The sequence below is a fragment of the Ornithorhynchus anatinus genome, chromosome 5 (genome assembly GCF_004115215.2).
Source record: "Ornithorhynchus anatinus isolate Pmale09 chromosome 5, mOrnAna1.pri.v4, whole genome shotgun sequence".
In the NCBI taxonomy this organism is placed as follows: Eukaryota; Metazoa; Chordata; class Mammalia; order Monotremata; family Ornithorhynchidae; genus Ornithorhynchus; species Ornithorhynchus anatinus.
The window spans coordinates 30,348,047-30,373,182 of record NC_041732.1 but is presented as its reverse complement, the minus strand read 5'-3'; the positions used below and the strand labels follow the sequence as shown (position 1 = coordinate 30,373,182).

General features: G+C 44.1%; 1 protein-coding gene and 1 long non-coding RNA gene across 3 annotated transcripts in view; one reads left to right on the top strand and one right to left on the bottom strand.

Moving 5' to 3' along the window:
- ASB7 (ankyrin repeat and SOCS box containing 7) overlaps positions 1-22,148 on the bottom strand; it is a 44,772-nt gene extending 22,624 nt beyond the window's left edge. Inside the window, exons 1-4 of one of the 2 annotated variants that reach the window (XM_029065850.2) lie at positions 21,758-22,148; positions 20,027-20,119; positions 6,200-6,321; positions 2,922-3,183 (exon numbers count right to left, since the gene is read on the bottom strand). In XM_029065850.2, the coding sequence (XP_028921683.1) occupies positions 2,922-3,132 (211 nt within the window). In that variant the 5' untranslated portion in view covers positions 3,133-3,183; positions 6,200-6,321; positions 20,027-20,119; positions 21,758-22,148. The remainder of the gene's footprint in view (positions 1-2,921; positions 3,184-6,199; positions 6,322-20,026; positions 20,120-21,757) is intronic. The other variant, XM_029065852.2, reaches the window with a different exon arrangement.
- A 1,950-nt stretch (positions 22,149-24,098) lies between these two features.
- Positions 24,099-25,135, top strand: LOC120638426. The gene is made up of 3 exons (XR_005660083.1): positions 24,099-24,125; positions 24,462-24,533; positions 25,102-25,135. It is a non-coding gene; the product is annotated as an uncharacterized LOC120638426 (long non-coding RNA).
- The last annotated feature ends 1 nt before the right edge of the window (position 25,136 follows it).

Here is a 25,136-nt window from a genome sequence, read left to right as displayed (position 1 = left end):
GACTGAAGTAGGAGAGTAGCAAGGTGAGGTAGGAGGGAGCAAGGTGATGGAAAGCTTTAAAGCCAACGGTGACGAGTTTTTGTTTGATGGAGAGGTGGATGGGCAACCACTGGAGTTTTCTGAGAAGTGGGGTGACATGTTCTGAACATCTTTGTAGAAAAATAATCCAGGCAGCATAGTAAAATATGGACTGGAGTGGGGAGAGATAAGAGACAGGGAGGCAAGCAAGGAGGCTGACTGAGTGTTCCAGGCGGGATAGGATGAGTGACTGTATTAATGTGGTAGCAGTCTGGATGGAGAGGGAAAGGGAGGATTTTAGCGATGCTGCGAAGGTGGGATTTACAGGATTTAGTGATGGACTGAATATGTGGGTTGAATGAGAGAGAGCAGCCAAAGGTAACACCAAAGCTACAGGCTTGTGAGACAGGAAGGATGGTGGTGCCATCGACAGTGATGGGAAAGTCAGGGGGAGGACAGTGTTTGGGTAGGAAGATAAAGAGGTCAGTTTTGGACACGTTAAGCTTGAGGTGACGGGAGGACATCCAAGAAGAGATGTCTTGAAGGTAAGAGGAAATGTAAGACTGCAGAGACAGAGAGAGAGAGAGAAATCAGGGCTGGAGAGAAGCAGTGTGGCTCGGTGGAAAGAGCACAGGCTTAGGAGTCAAATGTCATGGGTTCTCATCCCAGCTCCGCCACCAGTCAGCTGTGTGACTTTGGGCAAGTCGCTTCACTTCTCGGAGCCTCAGTTACCTCATCTGTAAAATGGGGATTAAAACTGTGAGCCTCACTTGGGACAACCTGATTACCCTGCATCTCCCCCGGCACTTAGAACAGTGCTCGGCACATAGTAAGCACTTAACAAATATCAACATTAATTAGATTTGGGTATCATCCACATTGAAGCCACGGGACAGACTAAACCCTCATTTCCTCTTCTCCCACTCGCTTCTGCATCACCCTTGCACGTGAATTTGCACCTTTCATTCACCCCTCCTTCAGCACCACAGTACTTAATGTACATATCCATAATTTAGACTCCATGGTTCTCTGACTCCCAGGCTTGGGCTCTTTCTCTATTAGACCTCATTGCTTTTCACTTATGATACAGCCATTCACAATACAACAATATTTTAAAAGACCATATGTATTGATTGACTCACATGTGGGGTATGCTTGTAGTTTTCATCAGGCACGCGCAATATACGTACCTATCAAGTGACTCAATTTTTTGTCAACTGCCCCTACCTTTACAGCGATGTCTGTAATCCAGTTTACAGGATTCAGGAATCCTGCCTGTTCGCTGAGCTGTGTGACTTCTTTATAATACATTTGCTTTGGTTTTTTAGTGCTATTTGTTATGCGCTTACTATGTACTAAACACTGGGGAAGATACCAGATTGGACACAATCCATATCCCACATGAGACTCAGAGTCTCAATCCCCATTTTACAGATGATGTAACTGAGGCCCAGGGAATTAAGTGACTTGCCCAAGGTCACACAGCAAACAAGTGGTGGAGCATGGATTAGAATCTCAGTTCTCTGCCTCCCAGGACCTTGCTCTTTCCACCAGGTCATGCTGCTTCCCTGCTTCTTCCATAATCCACATTTTTACTATGTGTTTAGGATAGAATGCTATTAGGGAATTAGGGAACATTCTTCTGACCACATATGTCTATCTGAATAGAATATAGTCCAGTATTGGAAGAAATTGTTATGTGCATGCAGATGGAGAGCAATTTGTCAGGAAAGTTAGCAACCCCTGAAATACAGAACTGAGTGTGTATTGTGCAGGTCTGGAATACATGTTCCTCTTTTACATGATTTTTGTGAAATCTAATACTTAGTCATATTTGAGGTGAGACATCATTTCTTGTCAGTCACATACCCGCTATTAATCAAAAAGCTTGATGCAGCTGAAAAGTTTTAATTTGGGGAAATTGGAATTAAAGACATGGACACTGTTTACATTTAGAAATCACATTTTAATTTGTAGAGGGATGTTACTAACTCATTTACACTTCAGGAGAGCATTAAATACTGGGACAGTTTTTCTCATTTCCTCTATAGCCCCAAGTTCATTACACTCATGCCGCAGAGAAGCAGCATAGCCCAGAGGATAGAGCATGGGCCTAGGAGTCTGAGGACTTGGGTTCTAATCCCAGCTCCGCCTCTTGTCTTCGGTGTGACCTTGGGCAAATCACGTTACTTCTCTGGGCCTCGGTTACCTCATCAATAAAATGGGGTTTAAGACCGTGAGCCCTATGTGGGACAAGGACTGTGTCCAACTCGATTATCTTGTATCTACCCCAGTGCTTACTACAATGCCTGGCACATTAAAAAAAAAAAAAAGAAAATGAGCAAAAAACCCCCAAACTTTCACATGTCCCCAACAGTAACTTAAGTGGCCTAAAAATAAAATTGGATTATTGGGCTGCTGTATGTTGAGTATTGCATGCAACGGACATATAATTTACACCAAAACACAAACTGTTATGCTGCATAGTTTACAATAGATAGAACATGTTTATCTTCGAGAAGAAGATGAAACAAAAAGGGAATCAACTGGAGAAAAACATAAATGAGCATAGCTGGGAAAAATAAAAAAAAAATTAATTATTTTAAGGCCTTGTCTTTCAAAAGCAGCAAAGTCACTGTTTGAAAATATATTATGGGGGAGCCAAGATCTGGCCGTATCTAAATTAGGCAAGGGAAACTGCATTCTCCAAATTATAGCCATCTTTTTAAGGCATGTTGCCTCAAAAAGAACTAATGGAGGATAAATGAAATTCAGTCACTAAAAACAGGAGTTTTCAGACTTTTTACTGGATTTCTGAGGCAGAAGAACTTGATATACTGGTACTGAAAGCCGCATTTCCAACTGAAAATCAAAGACTTAATTCCAGGTTTTGGGAAACTCACCGCCATGTTCCAGAAATACGCGGACACATCTCTCTTTTCCTCTTGCTGCCGAGAAATGAAGCAGTGTCCATCCATTAGCATCTCGGCCATTTGGAGAATAGCCTTGCTCTAGCATCTTGCGCACCGTGTGAACATCCCCAGCGGCCACCGCGGCCTGGATCTGGAGTTCTTCCTGTAGCTCAGGGTTCCTTCGACAGTGATGGTGTAACATCCTAGCTGAGTCCACTTGTTACAAGAGATTCATGAGGTCATACGGACTCACCTTTAAATGAAGTGCACAGAAAATGAAAATGCTTTGGGTTTCCATCCATGAATGCTACAGCATCGGTTGCACTCATAACACTAACTAGCGATAAGCACTCAGACAGGGATGTCCAGCAATTATAACACATCAACAAGAGAGCCAGTCAGGATCCCAGTACTCCTAAAAGCAGAATCTAATGGTTAGAGTGGGGAATGTACACTCTCATGAAATATAGACACCACATATGATAAACGACTATTACCGTCAACACTTTGGTTCGAAAAGAAAATGTCTCCAGAGAGCTAAAAGGTAGAAGACTTTTATACAGTATAGGAAGTGCTGTTCAACAGATCTATCGCTGATGCTACATGGGAACATCTTTCTCAAACCAAAAAAACAATGTTGACCAAGGATGCAAGCCAAGAACTAGAAACAGAAAAAGAAAATGTTTTGGAAACAACTCACAGATACAGCATTCAATAAGGTGTGCCCCATGTTCAACCTGATTAACTGGAATCTACTGCATCGCTTAAAACAGCGCTTGACACATAGTAAGCATTTCAATATGATGATAATAACAATGTTGATAAATAGTGGAAGAGTAATAATTATGAGAATCAATTGATCACATTTATGAAGTGTTTATGGTACTAAGCGCTGAGAAGAAGAATTAACATTACAAATGGGAATTAATGCTAAGGTGCCTATAATGAATATGAATATTCATTCATTCAATCCGTCATATTTGAGTGCTTATTGTGTGCAAAGCACTTTACTAAGCACTTGGGAGAGTACAGTGTAACAATAAATGACACGTTCCTTGCTCACAACGAGGTTACAGTCTAGAGACGAGCAGACACCAGCTGGTAGTGGAAATTAGTTGAGGAGAGCCTCCTGGAAGAAGGGGGTTTTCAGGAAAGGTTTGAAGGCAGAGAGGGCCATGGACTAGCAGATTTGAAGCAGGAGGAGTTCTAGGAAGGAGAAAGGTATGAGCAAGGTGGTGCAAGCAAAACAATACGAAGTTTAGCTTGAGAAGTACAAACTGGGAAATAATGGGAAAATAAATCAGTCATATTTACTGAGAGCTTTTATGTTAAGAGAGTTCGTGGAAAGTCTGAGAGTCCAGGATCAGATTTATATTCTCCTGGTTCTGTGCGTATGTCAATAAAAGCATTTTTATATCACCATATTTGGGTGCTGAAATAGCTTTGACTTTTGGCTAGGATACTGGAATGATATATGCTACCACAGAAGATAGGGATCTTGCAAGAAATGTATCTAGGAATGACTTGAGGGGCCGTTCCTGAGTGAAGAACTTTGACTGGAAACCAATAATACAAAGATAAGGCCCGCTCTCCCAATGAATACAAATAGGCAAAAGTGAAGTGGACAACAAAGATGATGGTAAAACTCAAAGATTAAGGCATGATAAATGTTCTGTAACACATGACAAAAAGAAACTCTTTAGAAAATCTACCAATAGTTTTCAGGAAAATGGAAATCACTGATTTCACCTTGACATCATCATGCTTTAATTGTTACTGTTTGTTATGGTTAACTCAGCTTAGCCACCCAAGTCATTATTTCATAATCTTACACCTCTTCCCTTGTCTTGTCTTCTTTCATCATTATTTTTTCACAACTTTCATATTCTTAGAATTATTTAAAAATCCCTACCTTTTGTGGTATTGGTTAAAATCACATTGAGGTACTAGAAAGCAGTAATCCATCAAGGCATTGGAAGCTTAAACTTTACAGAAAAAGATTTGGTTAAGGAAAGGGTGATGGGAGCAAAGACATAACATACAGATCAAAATGGTTTAATAGCATTATTTCAAAATATTCCAGAAAGAGATATGTACAGATTAAAAATTATTTTTTATGTTGCTAAAAATCTGGCATGAGGGTGGGGGTGCCTACATTTTTAATTTAAATACTCTATTCTGGTTTCAGGGAATACACTATAGATGAACAAAACATGGATAAAGGAGAAAAGCAGCATGTTCTAGTGGAAAGAGCGTGGGGTTGGGAGTCAGAGGATGTGGGTTTTAATCCCACTTCTGCCACTTGTGCTACTGTGTGACCTTGGGCAAGTCACTTCACTCCTCTGGGCCTTAGTTACCTCATCTGTAAAATGGGGATTAAGACGGTGAGCCTTATGTGACAGGGACTGTCTATAACCTGAATATCTGTGTCTACCCCAGGGCTTAGAAGAGTGCCTGGCACATAGTAAGCACTTAAGTACCTTTAAAAAGATGATGTGTAGAATGCTTGTTACCCTGAGAAAATCCCCAAATCCCTCGTAATTATCAATTTCCATATCTGAGCTTGGTTGGGAGATGGTGGAAAAGGGAAGAAAGAGCAGGGGGAAGGTCCCTATAGCTGTTTCTATATGATAAAGGGCAACTTAAAAAAAAAAACCCTCCTTCTTCCACTTACATTTTCCTAGTGTTTGCTCCCGCTGTACTGTTGACATTTACCATTTACTGGGTTCTTTTCAACTTCTTTTATTAATAGAGGAAACAAGAACCCACTTCTCCTAGAGAAAAAAGTTCTGGGTATTTATTCTGACAAAGTAGATTGATATGTGACTTTATTAATCCACGGTCCATTTTAACGAAAAGATAACTTTGGGGGGGGGAAGAGGGGAAGGAAAGGAGAAAGGGGAAGGAGAGGAAGGCAGCACATTGCAAATTTAACCATACTTGTGGAACCAAGTAGTTTTTAAACACTAGGTGTTTTTTCAAATCCAAATTTTAAAAAACGTACTATATACCGATTAGTGTTAATAGAAGCAACTGACCGTTTGGCAAGCAGTATGCACAGTTCACAGACTGAATTCACAATTCTTATCTTCAGAGAATACAAAGCATATTATGATTGGACTTGTGAGTTCTTTCATGCAAGAAAATCAAATAAAACATTATAACAGGGCTCAAGTCTCATTTTTTTACACAAAAAAGCTGAAAGGTGATGATATTGCTCTCTTCCCAGTTACTGCACAGATGAACTAAATCCATCTCTAATAGGTTACCTTATAGGAGAATTTCACTTTTCCTGGTGTGTCCCCCACTGATCATTCTGCTTACAAGGCATAATTTGGTAAGTCCTGTTAACATCTGTGTGTTCAGACCACATAGCAACAAATGGCTTCACCTTAAAGAAATAAGAATCACCATATGAAAATTTCTGCTGTATAAAATTCATTGAAAGGCTCTCATCTACCTGGAAAGTCTACTTTTTTGAGCAGAGAGTGTCACTATTCTTTTTACACATAGAAGGAAAGAGAAGCACGTCATTTCTTACAATAAATCTTCCTTCTATGAACTCAGATCTCAAAGACTTATTTTGCTGATTGCATTCTTCATTTCCCTACCCCCCCCGACCCTTGGAAATGAGCTTTTTTTGAAAAAGGAAAGGATAATTGAACTTCTTCTAGGAAATGGATATGAGTGGACACTTTGGGATAGTTTTCAGCTTTCCCTGGAAAAGGCCAGGTTTTTAATAGATTTGGTTACTTGCTTCTTCACAGCAAGTGTACAAGTGGCTAGAGGATCACTGGAATAGTTTAGGTAAGGAAACAAAATTCATCCCACTCTAGTGGGGTCTGTTTAAAATATAATCATGTTCTTAAACTTTGATTCCTCAAAGTACTTCAGAGTACGTGAAATGTATAACCTTGAATACCCTTAGTCATATTAAGAAATAGGGTTATTAGCAAAATCAGCAACAGAAAGCTATCTATTCAATGAAAAACAGGGGGGATGCGTACAAAATCCCATCTGTTTTTGCCAATCTTTGAGTTTAAAAAATAAACTGCAAGTGTGACAAAAGCAGAGATCATGCCTTTTATTTTTCAAGTATGTTCCCAATCTGCTGGGACAGAGCTCTGCACACATCAGGCACTCAATAAATTCAATGGATGATGGTGAAACTGCCCTAGTTTTTCTGAGGGACTACAGTATATACAGAACCAACCAAAGCATGGACTCTGGGCTCATATGCATGGTAGTGTCTGCAGAGAAGAGATTCATTTTTGAAAATAATTTTTCCATTGGGAAAAAAAAGATGCCAAGTTTTAGGAAACAAATACATTCTACAGATTTTAGAGCCACATATCAATTAATCAATAGTATTTATTGAGCACTTACTGTGTGCAGAGCACTGTACTAAATGCTTGGAAGAGCATGACAGGATAACGGACATATTTTCTGTCCACAACCAGCTTGCGCATACCACCATTTCTGGGTCAAAAACCTCAAAGGCCTATACATCTACCTAATGGACAGATAATCCTTTGGACAGTAACTATCCACCCGCTCCCGTGTCATCATTGGAGACCTCCAGGCAATTCCCAGAATCCAGGCAGACTGATTGCTGGATAAGACAGGTAATGAAGAGCACCAACCCCCTCAGGCAGTAGCTACCTTGAGGTGAGGCCAGTCAAAATAAATTCAGTCTCTTGGGAAACAAATCTTCTGCCTCTACCAGATTACCCTGCTCCTTTAGATCCTACTGGGTGACCTGCCACAAAAGTTTCACTTACAAAGTCTTTTAATATAAGAAGACTAGGTAATTAGGGCTGGTGAAAAAACGAGGATTTAGTAAAATGTTTTCATTGTGCCATTATTTAACTCAGCAGATGATGGCCTCAAGACTTACCCTAACATAAAGGAAGAAAGTAATCGTCACAAAATTAAACCCGAACATGAAATGTATGGAGTTTGATTATGGACGTGGACACAGGCAACAATTAGCCACTTGTTAGAGTATGATGATTTGGATAATTGGCAACTGAATCAATGAATGATAGTTATTGAGAGCCTACTGAGTTCAAAGAACTGTGCTAAGCACTTGGGAAAGTACAGCAGAAGCAAACCATACATTCCCTTCCCTCAAGGTCACCCCTGTGTGCTTTAACTCTGCCCCTTCCTCTGCCTGCAAAAATGATTTCTCCATCCTTATTAACACCCATGCCCACTGCCCTCATCACTTGTTCCAGATGTTTAGCTCCCTCCTTAACACACTCCCTGCCTCCCCCATTGCTTGTCCCTCATGACCTATCAACTTCATTGAAAATATTGAAGCTGTCAGGCATGAACTCCCTAAAATCTCCTCTGCTCCTCTCCAATCCCTTCTTCAAATCTCCTATCCTTCCCAGCAGTATCTCTAGAGGTCTCCTGTCTTCTCTCAAAATCCACCCCCTCCAACTGCACATCCGACCCCATCTCTTCACACCTTATCTAAACACTTGCACCCTCCCTTCTTCCCTCCCTCACTGCCGGCTTCAACTCTTCACTCTCCAAAGACTTCTTCCCCACTGCTTTCAAACATGCTCATGTCTGCCTTACTCTAAAAAAAACCCTCTCTTGACACAATGGCTCCCTCTAGCTATCTCCCCATTTCCCTCCCAGTATTCCTCTCCAAACTCCTTGAGCCAGTTGACTACATCCACTCTCTCAAGTTCCTCTCCTCGAATTATCTCCCCGACTCCCTCCAAACGGGCTTCCGTCCCCTTCACTCCACAGAACCCGCCCTCTCAAAAAAGGTCACAAATGATCCCCTTCCTTGTCAAATCCAACGGCCGCTACTCCATAATAATAATAATTGTGGCATTTGTTAAGCACTTACTCTATTCTAGGCACTGTACTGAGTGCTGGGGTGGATACAAGCAAAGTGGGTTGGATACAGTCCCTGTCCCACTTTTCCTTCCCCATTTTACAGATGAGGTAACTGAGGCACCGAGAAGTGAAGTGACTCGCCCAAAGCCACACAGCAGAAAAGTGGTGGAGCTCTGATTAGAACCCATGACCTCCCAGGCCCATGCTCTATCCACTACACCATGCTGCTGCTTGTATCCTAATCCTCCTCGACTGCTCGAATGCCTTCGACATTGTCGACCACCTCCTCCTGGTAACATTATCCAACCTCGACTTCACTGACTCTGTCCTCTCCTGAGTCTCCTCCTATCTCTCTGGCCGCTCATTCTCAGTCTCTTTCGTGGACTCCTCCTCTGCCTCCCACCCCCTGACTGTGGGTATCCCTGAAGGTTCAGTTCTGGGTCCCTTTCTTTTCTCCATCTAAATCCACTCCCTTAGAGAACTCATTTGCTCCCACGTCCTCAATTACCACCACTATGCGGACGACTGCCAAATCTATATCTCCAGGTCTGATCTCTCTCCCTCTCTGAAGTATCACATTTCCTCCTTCCTTCAAGACATCTGTACTCAGATGTCCTCCCATCACCTAAACTTTAACATATACAAAACTGAACTCATCTTCCCACCCAAACCCTGCCCTCCCCTTGACTTTCCCAATCACCGTTGACAGCGTCGCCATCATCTCTGTCTCACAAGCCCGTAACCTTGGCGTTATCTTTGACTCATTTCTCTCATTCAACCCACATATTCAATCTGTCCTTAAATACTGTTGGTTCAACCTTCACAACACAGCTAAAATCCATCCTTTCCTCTTCATCAAAACTGCTACCACGTTAGTCCAAGCACTTATCCTATCCTGCCTTGATTATTCTATCAGCCCCCTTGCTGACCTCCCTGCCTCCTGCCTCTTCCTACTCCAGTCCATACTTCACTCTGCTGCCACGATCATTTTTCTACAAAAGTGTTCAGTCCGTGTTTCCCCATTCCTCAAGAACCTCTAGTGCTTGCCCATTCACTTCCGCATCAAACAGAAACTTCTTACCGTTGGTTTTAAAGTACTCAATCGCCTTGCTCCCTCCTACCATACCTCACACCTCTTCTACTACAATCCACTCCTCCCACTTTGCTCCTCTGATGCCAACCTACCCACTGCACCTCGATCTTAACTATTCCACTTCCAATCTCTCACCCATATCCTGCTGATGGCCTGGAACACCCTCCCTTTTCATACCCAACAGACGGTCACTCCGCCAACCTTCAAAGCCTTACTGAAAGCACACCTTCTCCAAGAGACCTTCCCTAAATCCTCATTCCCTCTTTTTTCCACTCCTATCTGCATTGCCCTGATTTGGTCCACTTTTTCACACCCCCACTGCTCCACAGCACCTATGTACATACTTTCCAAGCACTTAGTACAGTGCTCTGCAAACAGTAAGTGCTCAATAAATACGACTGAATGAATCCATAATTTATATTCCTCTGTCTCCCCTTCTGCTACACAGTGTTGTACTCTCCCAAGTGCTTAGTACAGCGCCCTGCACACAGTAAGACCTCAACAGATATGACTGATTGAAAAGAGTTTACAATATAATGGAGCAGGTATAATACTAATAATAACACATAGTAAGGCAATTATAAATGTAACGCCATCAGATCGTGGCACAGATCTGTCGCCAGGCTGGTTTAGTGAAGAAATCCAAAGATGTGATGGACTACAGCGAGGAGAACTTCGCCATCGTATTTGCGGCTATGGGGGTAAGTGGAATCGAAGCTTTGCAGAACGGAAGGAAAACTGTCACCTTTGAGCTATTGCGGTGACGTACCGAGTGGTGTCCTTGGATCCACGGCTTACCTTACTATTACGGGCTCTCGTTATATCCCGGCTAGACTACTGTGTCAGCCTTCTCTCTGACCTCCCTTCCTCCTCTCTCGCCCCGCTCCGGTCTATTCTTCACTCCGCTGCCCGGCTCATCTTCCCGCAGAAACTATCTGGGCATGTCACTCCCCTTCTTAAACGACTCCAGTGGTTGCCTATCGACCTCCGCTCCAAACAAAAACTCCTCACTCTAGGCTTCGAGGCTCTCCATCACCTTGCCCCTTCCTACCTCTCCTCCCTTCTCTCTTTCTACCGCCCACCCCGCACGCTCCGCTCCTCCGCTGCCCACCTCCTCACCGTCCCTCGGTCTCGCCTATCCCGCCGTCGACCCCTGGGTCACGTCCTCCCACGGTCCTGGAACGCCCTCCCTCCTCACCTCCGCCAAACTGATTCTCTTCCCCTCTTCAAAACCCTACTTAAAAATCACCTCCTCCAAGAGGCGTTCCCAGACTGAGCTCCTCTTCCCCCACTACTCCCTCTGCCATCCCCCCTTTACCTCTCCGCAGCTAAAGCCTCATTTTCCCCTTTTCCCTCTGCTCCTCCACCTCTCCCTTCCCATCCCCACAGCACTGTACTTGTCCGCTCAACTGTATATATTTTCGTTACCCTATTTATTTTGTTAATGAATTGTACATCGCCTTGATTCTATTTAGTTGCCATTGTTTTTACGAGATGTTCTTCCTCTTGACGCTGTTTAGTGCCATTGTTCTTGTCTGTCCGTCTCCCCCGATTAGACTGTAAGCCCGTCAAACGGCAGGGACTGTCTCTATCTGTTGCCGACTTGTTCATCCCAAGCACTTAGTACAGTGCTCTGCACATAGTAAGCGCTCAATAAATACTATTGAATGAATGAAATGTTATACTTAAGCATAAATAATTGAATATATGGTATACACACATGCATATATGCTGAGAATGCGAATACATATGTGCTAAAGATGACTCGGGGTACAGGGAATGAAATTGGGAAGTTTTCCTGGAGTAGGTGCAATTTTAGGAGAGCTTTGAAGATGGGAAGGTCCACAGTGTGGGGGATCTTTTTCAAAAGGGGGGAAAGGAGGGTGATGGCGTTCCAGGTTGGGGGAACAGCATGAGCAAGGGGATGGAAGGCGGAGAGATGAAAACAAGAAGGTATATGTGCTCAATAAATCCCCATGACGGATTCACTGATTCATTGTGAAATTAGGAACAGTAAACAGTGTGAGCTGAAGAAGTAAAAAGAGTAGATACAGAAGTGAAAAGAACATCATCTTCTGCCAATCTATCAGGAGTATTTTCAAAAAGAACTGGTGGCAGAGCTTTACACTAAATGCTTGGGGGAGCATAAAAGAGGAAGAAGACACAGTCTTATTCCTCAAGGAGCCAAAATAAAACTAATAGATGGAAAAAGAGATTATAAGGACAGATGTCAATAGATAAATTGGCAGAGTATGGAAATTTGTATCTAAGTGTACGGATGAATCACAAAAACTTACTGGCTTGAGTTCTTCTCCCCATTTTCAAGGCCCTTCAGAAATCACATCTCCAGGAGGCCCTCCCTGCCTCGGCTGGTAACCTCCTCGCTGTGCCTCCTTCTCACTTGTCCTGCCGTCGACCTCTGGCCCACATCCTACCGCTGACCTGGAATGCCCTCCCTCCTCACCTCCGCCAAACTAACTCTCGTCCCCTCTTCAAAGTCCTACTGAGAGCTCACCTCTTCCAGGAGGTCTTCCCAGACTGAGGCCTCCCTTTCCCTCTGCCCCTCCTTCCCTCCCCATCGCCACGACTCCCTCCCTCTGCCTCACCTCCTTTCCCTTCCCCACAGCACTTGTGCATATTCATATATATTATTTAATACTCTACTTTATTAATGATATGTATATATCTGTGATTCTGTTTATCTATTTCAATGCTGATACCTGCTTGATTGTTTTGTTTTATTCTCTGGCTCCCCCTTTTAGACTGTGAGCCCACTGTGGGGCAGGGGCTGTCTCTGTTGCCGAATTGTATATTCCAAGCACTCAGTACAGTGCTCTGCACACAGTAAGCGCTCAATAAATGACTGAATTAATTTCTCATCACATGACCCTCCCATACCAACTTCAGTACTCCCACATTATCCAAGCATATGGTTACTCATACCGCTTCCCCACTGTAGCACATAGGTATGCATCTTCGTACTCTATTGCTTCCTCCTACCTGCAATTTATTTTATTGTCTGAATCCCCTGAGAGTTCGTAAACTCTATGAGGGCAAGAGTTTACTTTACTACCTTTATTGTACTCTCCAAAATACTAAGTACAGTACTCTGCACAGAGCACGTGCTCAAATACCGTTGATTTAAAAAAACCCAAAACTTTGTAAAATAATGGCATGGGTGACATATAGCTGCTGAATGTTATTAAAATAATAATAATAGTGGCATTTGTTAAGCGCTTACCACGGTAAGAGGGCTGACATACAATCATCGGGTCCCCCACGGGACTCACAGTCTAAATAGGAGGGAGAACAGATACTGAACCTCCTTTCTGCAGATGAGTGAACTGAGGCACGAAAAGTAAAGTGACTCACCCAAGATCACACAGCACATAAGTAGCCGAGCCAGGATTAGAACCCAGGTCCTCTGACTCCCGGGCCTATGCTCTTTCCACTAGGCCACGTTGCTTCCCGTGTTGCACTGAAGTTAGTTACCCTTCAAATCGCTACAGTATTGCACAGTACTTGATGAAATTGGTGTGGGCAGGGATAGTCTCTATTGCTGAATTGTACTTTCCAAGCACTTAGTACAGTGCTCTGCACACAGTAAGCACTGATTAAATATGATTGAATGAATGAATGAAATCAAAGAATCCAACCCAGTAACACTCTGCTAAGAAGCAACTGGTGTGCAGTAAACAAAAGCTGCCATGGGCAAACATTAAAATAACTTATTAAGTCTGGCACCTATATTAGGAATGATGACTTTGGGAAAGCATTAATTCACCTTATATTATTTCCTATATGAAACTATTTTTCACTTAGCACTGTTTGTTCAACAGTATTTTCATAGAATCCGTTAAGAGATCTAACCAAAGTTGTATTTTTTTTTAAATAAAGTGACATAACATTAATTTGTGACCTTAACCAGACCTATTTAAATCAATTAATCAATGATTTTTAAGCCTTAGCATGTGCAAAACATTATACTAAGGACTTGGGAAAGAACAATAACGGACAAAATAAAACACCTCACATTCTTGAGGCAATAACTGAACCAAACACTACTTCTATGTATGGTAATCCCAATGAACAAAATAAAGCTGGTAACTCATGTAATTCCTTTTTAGATTAGCAAAACTTGGTAAACAGTACATAGCAGAAATTTTAGTTTGTCAGTGTTTTCTCAAATAATTGCTCCACATTTTTTGTGTGCGCATATTTTTTGCAGCCTGGAGACAGGGTTATGACAGGACGTAAGTTTAGCAAAAATGGGAGCGGGAGGGGAAAAAAAAATGGGAAATGGAAGAGAAATGGAAGAGGGCTCTGGAACCTGGATCTCTTACTTTTATTGCACTCTGACAAGTGCTGCTTATGATAGGCATTCAGGGAATTACAGTGATTCCCCCAAGCCTTCTCCTCCTCTTACCCTATAATTGGGACGTTTCCATGAGCCCATATCTGAGCCTTAGCACATTTTGTCTCTTCCCTTCCAAGCCTGGAGTTTGTTCTCCTTGAGGGCATTTTCATCCTATGCTGGCAGGAAAATATTACCAAGAAAATCCTACAACACAAGGCTAGGATACCGATGTCTGGGGATACCGATGTCTGGACCCTATGCTTCCTCCTACCAGGGGTGCAGGGTGTTATTACTGCTTACAAAAATAAGTATTTTAATTCCTCCTCAAAAATTGGTGAGGAGGGGGTGAAAATTTTGCGTGGAGGCACTGTATACGAGTGCGTATGGTAGATTGTTCTTCCATCTATCCACATGACTATGCTAGAAAGAAAAACAACTAGACGATGGGCATCTCCCTTCTAGAATGACAGATGCAACTTGGCCTTGAGACTTCAGGATCAAAAACCCACGAGAAGAAATTGACTATATTGGTATTACTTTGCACGGGGTCACTCTCGACTCTTACTTTCCGGTTGTGTTCCTGCTGGGGCAGGCGACTACCTAATACTATGAGAAGACTCAAGGGCTCCGGACAAGACGATTCTAAAATCTAAAAATGAGAAATGGCCTGAGTCTCCCACAGTCTTACCTTGGGATCTGACCGAATAAGCCTCCCAGCTGAGCTCAGCTGCAAGAAAAGTGAACAAAAAAAGTGGCTGCAAAAGCAATGTATTAACTTTCTGATGAAATTTCTTGGAAGATAGATTCTTAAAAATGAAGCCTCTGAGCCTCACAGAACACTGGAGCTCCCACTATACTATCAGCATGAATGCCATTCTCCAAGAAAAGAAAATCAGGACATGAAAATATATTTCCTGAAACACTATGAAGATTATAAGATTATTTAATGTTACTAAACCTAGTCCTTTGGTTGGAACTTACGTTCTGAAGTGTACAATAATTATTGGTCTGAGGCAGCCAAACTGAAAGGTTCTTTTGCCCATTTTCAGAGAATGGTAAATGTTGCAAGCTCGTTATAAATATTCACATTCCATTCTTTCTACATCAAAAAGAGAACCATTTGATCTTCCGGGCCTTCACGCTGTATACCATGTGAAAAACTTCATGTTAGAAAATGCAAGAAATGAATGGCAAACAATAGAATTCGGTTGACACTGTGGAATTTGAAGATTTGTGAGAAAAACAAGTTTTATGGTCCTTGTATGAAAAGCATTGTCTGGCAACAAAACAAAATGGTTTTGCCTGCCCCTAATTGTTATAAAGTATTGCTACAACCATATTATATTTAATTGGCATTGCCAATTAATGTGCTATTTTCCATACTTTTCCCTAAAAAAAATTAAGCCACACTTTTTGGGGTTAGGTGCATAAATGAGAATTGTGCTAAACTGGAGAAAAGACAGCAGCTTACTTTGAAAAAAAATGGAAAAAATAAAAAGCACTTCTTCCCAGAGTAGGAAAGGTTCAGGGAGAGGGTCGGATGAGCTTAATACAAAGGGGAAACATGAAGATACTCAGCAATTTTAATTATGTGGGCACTCTCAGAGGAAATCATTTGCCAGAGGCTAGAAAAATGGTAGGGGAAGGATTAGTAAGCTTATAGCATTATATATTTGGTTCTACCGTAATGCATATTTTCAAAGTGTTTTGGCTACAGAGTGATTTGGGAATTAGAGAACACTCTACCAAAATGTGCTTAAGGTTGGGGTGGCACATAGTTTGAGAAGTTTCTTAGATGCATGCAGAGAGCAGAGTACTAGGGTGAAAGTGTTCTCTCAGTGGGAATTTCAGCATTTTAATACTCACCCAGCCCCACATCACTCGTGAATATATTCATATACTTTACAATTTCCCCTTTCCCTAACCTATTTTAATTTCTGTCTCTTCCTGTAGACTCTACGCTCCTTATGGGCAAGGATCGTAACCACCAACTCTATTGTACTGTGCTTTACCAAGCAGTTAATACAGTGCACAGAGTAAGTGCTCAATAGATACCCTTCACTGATTGGGGTTTTGCAAGATGACAATCCTCACCTTATAGGAGAAATGAATGTATGGTCAAGACAAAGCAGAGAATAAATTGTTAAATTTACATAAATTGACATAAGTTGTAGGTTTAAATTCTTTTACAGCCCAACTATATGAAAAGTGTTGTTATGGCCAGCATATAGTTTAAGATTTCTAGGAGTACAATTTTATTTACATACTCTCCTAATTACATAACTAGGTGGCCTAAGGAATGTCTTTGACCAAACGGAGCATTTTTGGAAGTACTTAAAAACCTGTATCTAAGTTTCTGGTCTTTAAAAACAGAAATTAGATTTTTTTTAAAAAAGGCCGAAGGCTACTGGTCTGGCATTTAATTTCTACAGATTTAAGCACTGAGTTTAGTACAAGCCACAAGTGGAAAAGCCTAGTCAACACTGATGCAGATTTCAAATCTCTGTAGTAATTTAGCTGAGTTAACAGTTTCTGCCTAGAATTTCCAGTGAAATATGCCTTCTTTGGGACGACTGAGGAATGCAGTTTTTAAAGATATATCATTGGACAGTTAGAACTAAATAGAATTCTAACATTAGATGGAAGAAAGTGTTTCAAGTCAGGAATTAGGTATGATTGGAGGCTGTTTACATGCATCATTCCTGACTTTAGACTGATTAGATCTGAAACCACTCCAGTAAGCACCAAAGAGAAATGTGTATTAAACCAGAATGGAGAGCAAGACTATAAAGGTTATGACTTTAGGCAAGGTTTTAAAATTTAATATATACAAGCATTTGCCCATAATTCACAAGCAATGTAGCAAAATATTATCAGAAGCAAAACAATTCCAAATATTCTTAAATCACTAATACAAATACTAAGGGAGCAACTCATTCAGATTATGTAACATTGAGATTAAATTTTTTTATGGTATTTGTTAAGCACTTTCTATGTGTCAGGCATCGTTCTTAGCACTAGGGTAGATACCAGTTAATCAGGTCGTACCCAGTCCCTGTCCTACATGGGGCTCACAATCTAAACAGGAGGGAGAACAGGTATGAATCCACATTTTGCAGTTGCAAGTGAGGCACAGAGAAGCTAAGTGACTTGTCCAAGTCACACAGCAGGCAAGCGGCAGAGCCGGAATTAGAACCTCTGTGCCTCTGTGCCTGATCTGTGCCTCAGTTCCCTCATCTGTAAAATGGGGATTAACTGTGAGCCTCACGTGGGACAACCTGATTACCCTGTATCTACCCCAGCGCTTAGAACAGCGATCTGCACATAGTAAGCGCTAACAAATACCAACATTATTTAGAACCCAGATCATCTGGATCCCCGGCCCGTGCTTTATCTACTAGGCCACACCGCTTTCCAAAGACTCTCGATATAACAGTGATAATACTTGCGGCACTTAAGCACTTACTGTCTGCCAAGCACTGAACTAAATGTTGCGCGAGATACAGGAAGGATACTTGGGTCTTACATGGGGCTCACAGAATAAGCAGGAGGGAATGGAGGTATAGAATCCCCCATTTGCCTTTGAGGGGAACTGAGGCACAGGGAAGTTAAGTGGTTTGCCCAAGATCACACAGCAGGTAAGTGGATGAACCGAAATTAGAACTCAAGTCCTCTGACTCCCAGGCCTATTCTCTTTCTGTTAGGCCACTGTTTTTTCATGCTGATACTAGATGATATATTCAAAGCAACATTTTTTCTATAAACCTATTGCACTGAAAGACTATTAAGAGAAATAGTGTCCTTGAGATAACCCAGACCATTTGTTTGGTAAGGAAGCTAATATTCAAAAGCAGAATCTTAACAATTTTCATTTACCTGTGATCTCATTTAGTGGTACACCAAAACGGCAAGGGAAAAGGAAATTAAAATTTTTTAAAAAGTCAAAGAAATTAAAACAAATGGAAGGGGCAGTTTCAAGATAAAACAGTGATCATGGTCTTCCCCAGTACTCTGCAATTGTAGTTCAGATACAGATTTAAGCCCCTGTTTTACAATTTCACACTGAAAATAGCCTTTAAAATGAAGACATCCTACGTGTAAATTTCAACTTTGAAAGTGCTCAACAGGGAGACCTTGTGTAACAAATTGACATTTCATTCTGATCTTAAAAGCACATCTCAAAAACTCCCTAATTCGGAAAGTAATTTCCTTATTCATACATGATGGGTAATAGCCATTGTCAGTTGAAATGTGAAAACTTATTCTCTAACCTTCTAGACTGCCCTGCTTGGCTTTAACTGAAATATAATGCCAATTATTTTACACTGCATATAATACACAAAGGCTACACTAAATTTTCACTGGAGAAAGGTAACTGGAGGGTATTGATTTTAATATATTCAATAGTATTTATTGAGTGCTTACTATGTGCAGAGCACTGTACTAAGCGCTTGACATATATGTTCAACAGAGTAGTTCCTCTTTGAAGCACAATTCCTAGTAAGGTTAACGGGAGCACATAATGCTACTCCATGAGGAGAGGATCACTGTAAACTATCTTTCGATACGGTATAACGAAGAGAAAGATTACTAATGGACAGGAATTTTCTCACGTGTAATACAAGGTGGGTAGCTAAATCAAAACCCTCCGGTTAACTCAGTTTGCTATCAGGTTCCAGCCGGCAACCAGGACTTTAAAATATCTAATGAGTAAACCCCCTAAGTAACAAAAGCTAAGGGGAATTTCCATAAATAGTTAATAGCGATATCTGGATAAATTCAGAGAGCTGTTGACTGGCCCAAGTTTGCAAGTCTTCCTAATCGAAGTCTCCCGCTCCTTACATCCTCCTACACTCCAAGCATTGAGGGGATACCTAAATTTACCTTTCCAATACTTTCAGTAGTGTAAGGAAAACATCATATAGCAAATGCTTTAATTTGGTGCATAATTTTCGAGGTAGAAGCAGCCAATCTGCTGCAGCATGTTTAAAATGCAAAACTGATAGAAGTGTTCAAATGGCCATAAGAGTCTCTGGCTTTAGGTAACTTTCATTAGCCGTGGTGCTACCCATCTTTTTGTGTCTTTTTTGTCAGTTGTTGGCCGGAACAGCATTTGGAAACAAACATTTTCTGACATTTTTCAATCAATGAAGTGCATTCTGCTCTGTTTACATTTTCAGAGCTCTGATGCTCTGTTTATAACAACATCTGAAGAGCAACCACTTTGTTTTCACTTTCACAAACCCATGGCTTCATATAACTCGAGCTATGTAGATAAGCTCTCACATGAGTAATAACTGGGTTTCAAAAAAATCCTACCCCCAAAATCCACAAAAGCCATCCTCTTCTTACCCCACACCTAAATTCAAGGTTCTGGAAGGTGGCAACTCGGTGGAAAGTTGGAGGGAGAGAAGACGGAGGAGAAGTGAGAAATGGAGTGCCTACCAACAACGGATTAAAAGATGAGTTTTGGACAATTAACAAGAGCAAGCAATCTGTAAAATTCCTATGGGGATAAGGAAAAAGCTACACAAAGGTCTCAAAGCTGGAAAGCAAGGTAGACAGAGTGATGATAAGGCAAATGGCTGAAAAAGAGTTCACAGGGAAGGAGAAAACACATTCCCTGGGGCAGATAAGTTACTGAACATTCTGAATTATGGAAAGGACTGTTTTTGTGGGGCTCAGACATGGGGGGGAGAGCGGGTGGTCTCCAAGGCCTGCAAATGACCCTTCTGGGAGGAAAGGAGATCAGAATAAACAATGGGGAGGGAAGGACGTGTGGACGATTACCTTGGTAGTGGCTCCTGATCCCACTTTCTCTGCCCCCCACCCCCGTCCGGCGGATGACAGGAGCCTTCCGGCTTTCCTCGAGTCAGCCAAAACCTGGAAAACAAGCAGTGGTCATCTTATTAATGGTTCCTCTTGATTCCTCGATGCAATACCTAGGGAAGGAAAGCCAAGAAGGGAGACTGAGAGAGGATATGGGGTGTGGGGGGGGGGAGAGAGAAGAGAAGGAATCAAGGAGACAAAGGGGATGGGGGGAAGAGAAGGAATCAAGGAGACTGAGAAAGGGGATGGAAGGGGGGAAGAGAAGGAATCAAGGAGACTGAGAGAGGAGAAGTGGGTGAAGAGAAGGAATCAAGGAGACTGAGAGAGGAGAAGGGGGTGAAGAAAGAATCAAGGAGACAGAGAGGGGACGGGGGGGGGGGGGGGAAGAGAAGAAATCAAGGAGGCTGAGAGAGGGGATGGGAGGAAGAGAAGGAATCAAGGAAAGAGAGAGGGGATGGGGGAAGAGAAGGAATCAAGGAAAGAGAGAGGGGATGGGGGAAGAGAAGGAATCAAGGAAAGAGAGAGGGGATGGGGGGAGGAGAAGGAATCAAGGAGACTGAGAGAGGGGATGGGGGGGAATAATAATGTTGGTATTTGTTAAGCGCTTACTATGTGCAAAGCACTGTTCTAAGTGCTGGGGTAGATACAGGGTAATCAGATTGTCCCATGTGAGGCTCACAGTCTTAATCCCCATTTTACAGATGAGGTCACTGAGGCACTGAGAAGTGAAGTGACTTGCCCACAGTCACCCAGCTGACCAGTGGCAGAGCCGGGATTCAAACCCATGACCTCTGACTCCCAAGCCCGGGCTCTTTCCACTGAGCCACGCTGGAAGAGAGGAATCAAAGACAGTGAGAAAGGGGATGGGGGGAAGAGAAGGAATCAAGGAGAGTGAGAGAGAGAATGGGGGGAAAGAGAAGGAATCAAGGAAAGTGAGAGGGGGTGGGGGGAAGAAAAGAAATCAAGGAGACTGAGAAAAGGGACGGGGGGAAGAGAAGGAATCAAAGAAAGTGAGAGGGGACGGGGTAAGAGAAAGAAACAAGGAAAGAAAGAGGGGACGGGGGAAAGAGAAGGAATCAAGGAAAGAGAGAGGGGATGGGGGGAAGAGAAAGAATCAAGGAAAGAGAGAGAGGATGGGGGGAAGAGAAAGAATCAAGGAAAGTGAGAGAGGGGATGGGGGTAATAGAAGGAGTCAAGGAAACTGAGAGAGGGGGCGGGGGGGAAGAAAAGGAATCAAGGAGACTGAGAAAGGGGGTGGGGGGAAGAGAAGGAATCAAGGAAAGAGGGGATGGGGGAAGAGAAGGAATCAAGGAAAGAGAGAGGGGATGGGGGGAAGAAAAGAAATCAAGGAGACTGAGAAAGGGGATGGGGGAAGAGAAGGAATCAAGGAAAGAGAGAGGGGATGGGGGGGGGGAAGAAAAGGAATCAAGGAAAGAGAGAGGGGATGGGGGAAGAAAAGGAATCAAGGAAAGAGAGAGGGGATGGGGAAGAAAAGGAATCAAGGAAAGAGAGAGGGGATGGGGGAAGAGAGAGAATCAAGGAAAGTGAGAGAGGGGATGGGGGGAAGAGAAGGAATCAAGGAGACTGAGAGAGGGGATGGGGGGTGAGAAAGAGATGGAATCAACAGGGAGAAGAAAAGCGAGCCGCCCCTCTCCCTGAGCCAGTGTGGGAAGAGTGACGGGCTGACTTTACCTCTGTCTTTCAGCTGTTTGTCCTCCTCCTGCTGCGGGCCCCCGGGGCGCTCCCCAACTTCTCCATCGACAGCCCCTCGGGGCCAAGAGCCTCGGGGGGCGAACGCTCCTCTGGGGGCCGGAGGAGGAGGAGGAGGAGGAAGAAGCGGGGGCGCCCCCCGGCCCAGCCCGGGGGCTGAGAGCTCGGGGGCTGCAGGGCGGGAAGGACCGGCTGCGGGCTGGCGGGGAGGCGCAGGGGGGGCCGAGCATGGAGGGGAAGGGGCTCCGGGGCCGGGGGCTCAGCACAGGATGCACTTTGCACAGGGCCTCCTGCCCCTCCCCTCCCCCCCTCCGCCCTCCGGCACTTTGGGGTCACGGGGAAGGACCGACCCCGCGCCCGCCAATCAACGGCGTCGCTGGGGAGCCGAGCCCGGAGCCGTAAAGCAGGCGGGCGGGGGGGGCCCCGCCCTGGTCGTAAAGCCGCCGGCGCTTGGCGACAGTGGGGCCGCCCAGGGCCGGCAGGGGGCACCCGCTCGGAGTGGTTGCCCAGCAACGGCGGGGAGGGGGGCGGCCTCTGCGCATGCGTCCCGCCAGGACCGGCCGGGCGGGGCGTCTCCGAGCCTCTCGCTGTGTCTCTGGCTCTTTCTGGCTCTGCGGGGTCGGGCTGCCTCGGCAGGTAACGCTGATCCCACCCTTCACCCGGGGGTGGGGGGGGGGGGGGGGGATGGGGAGCTGGGCCCGGCAGTAAGAGGGATCGTGGGCAGCTCGCGCGGGGCGCCAGGTCCCCTTTCAGGATGAGGATGCGATTTGGTAAGGGCTTCCTAGGTGCAGAGCGCTGGGGGAGACACGGGGGGCCCAAGGGAGGCTCCCAGTCTTCACCCCCATTTTCATAATAACAATAATGTAGGTGCAGAGCACTGTGCTGAGCGCTGGGGGAGAGGCGGGGGGGCCCAAGGGAGGCTCCCAGTCTTCACCCCCATTTTCATAATAAAAATAATGTAGGTGCAGAGCACTGTGCTGAGCGCTGGGGGAGAGGCAGGGGGGCCCAAGGGAGGCTCCCAGTCTTCACCCCCATTTTCATAATAAAAATAATGTAGGTGCAGAGCACTGTGCTGAGCCCTGGGGCAGAGACAAGGGGGTCCCACGGGAGGCTCCCAGTCTTCATCCCCATTTTCATAATAATGTTGGGATTCGTTAAGGGCTTACTAGGTGCAGAGCACTGTTCTAAGCGCTGGAGGACAGACAGGGTGGTCCCACTTGAGGCTCCCAGTCTTCATCCCCATTTTCATAATAATGTTGGGATTTGTTAAGAGCTTAGTAGGTGCAGGGCACTGTTCGAAGCGCTGGGGAAGATAGAGGGTCATCAAGTGGTCGCACGTGAGGCTCCCAGTCTTCATCCCCATAATAATAAAAAATAATGTTGGGATTTGTTAAGCACTTATTAGGTGCAGAGCACTGTTCCAAGTGCTGGGGGAGATACAGGGTTATCAGGTGGTCCCATGTGAGGCTCCCTGTCTTTATCCCCATTTTACAGGTGAGGGAACTGAGTCCCAGAGAAGTGAAGTGACTGGCCCACAGTCACACAGCTGACAAGGGGCAGAGCCGGGATTCGAACCCATAACCTCTGACTCCCAGCCCGGGCTCTTGCCACTGAGCCACGCTGCCTTTGCGTGTTCAAGGCCCCCTGTGGGGAAGGGACAAAAAAAAAAGGCCCATAATAGTAACGATGCAGCAGCGTGGCTCAGTGGAAAGAGCCCGGGCTTCGGAGTCAGAGGTCATGGGTTCAAATCCCGGCTCTGCCACTTGTCAGCTGGGTGACTGTGGGCCAGTCACTTCACTTCTCTGGGCCTCAGTTCCCTCATCTGGAAAATGGGGATGAAGACTGTGAGCCTCACGTGGGACAACCTCATTTGTATATATTTTTATTACCCTATGTATTTTGATATTGACGTGTACATCCCCTTGATTCTGTTTATCGTGATTAAGTTGTCTTGTTTTTGTCCATCTGTCTCCCCCGATTCGACTGTAAGCCTGTCAATGGGCAGGGATTGTCTCTGTTGCCGAATTGTACATTCTAAGCGCTTAGTACAGTGCTCTGCACATATTAAGCACTCAGTAAATACTATTGAATGAGTGAACAACCTGATTACCCTGTAAATCTACCCCAGCACTTATAACAGTGCTCTGCACATAGTAAACGCTTAACAAATACCCACATTATGCGTGTACAATGTGACAAGCACTGTTCTAAGCATTGGGGAGCACAAGGTCATCAGGTTGTCCACATGGAGTTCACAGTCTTCACCCTCATTTTGCAGATGAGGGAACTGAGGGACAGAGAAGTGAAGTGACTTGTCCAACGCCACACAGCTGACAGGTGGCGGAGCCAGGTTAGTGATAATAATTCAGTAGTATTTATTGACCACTTACTATGTGCAGAGCACTGTACTAAGCGCTTGGAATGTACAATTCGGCAACAGATAGAGACAATCCCTGCCCAGTGATGGGCTCACAGTCTAATCGGGGGAGGCAGACGGACAAAAACAAGACAACTTAATCACGATAAATAGAATCAAGGGGATGTATACCTCATTAACAAAATAAAATGATGGTATTTAAGTGCTTATTATGGGCCAAGCACTGTTCTAAGCGCTGGCCAGGGGTGGAATACAAGGTTCATCAGGTTGTCCCATGTAGAGCTCACAGTCTCAATCCCCATTTTACAGGTGAGGAGACTGAGGCACAGGGAAATGAAGTGACTTGTCCAAAGCCACACAGTTAACGAGTGGCGCAGCCAGGTTAGTAATAACGATAATGATGGTATTAAGCGCTTACTATGGGCCAAGCACTGTTCCAAGAGCTGGGGGGGAGGAGGGGAGAATACAAGGTCATCAGATTGTCCCATGTAGGGCTCACAGTCTCAATCTCCATTTCACAGATGAGGGAACTAAGGCAAAGAGAAGTGAAGTGATGTGTCCAAAGTCACACAGCTAGCTGACAAGCTTGGAATGTACAATTCGGCAACAGATAGAGACAAACCCTGCCCAGTGATGGGCTCACAGTCTAATCGGGGGAGACAGACGGACAAAAACGGCTCTGCTGGGGTAATAATAATGATGATGGGGTAGACTGTAAGCCCGTCAATGGGCAGGGATAGTCTCTATCTGTTGCCGAATTGTACATTCCAAGCGCTTAGTACAGTGCTCTGCACATAGTAAGCGTTCGATAAATACTGTTGAATGAATGAATATTTGTTATACGCTTACTGTGTTCCAAGCACTGTTCTAAGCACTGGGGTGGGGGTGGGGATACCAGGTCAGCAGGTTGTCCCTCGTGCGACTCACAGTCTTCATCCCCATTTTGCAGATGAGGGAACTGAGGCGCAGAGAAGTGAAGTGACT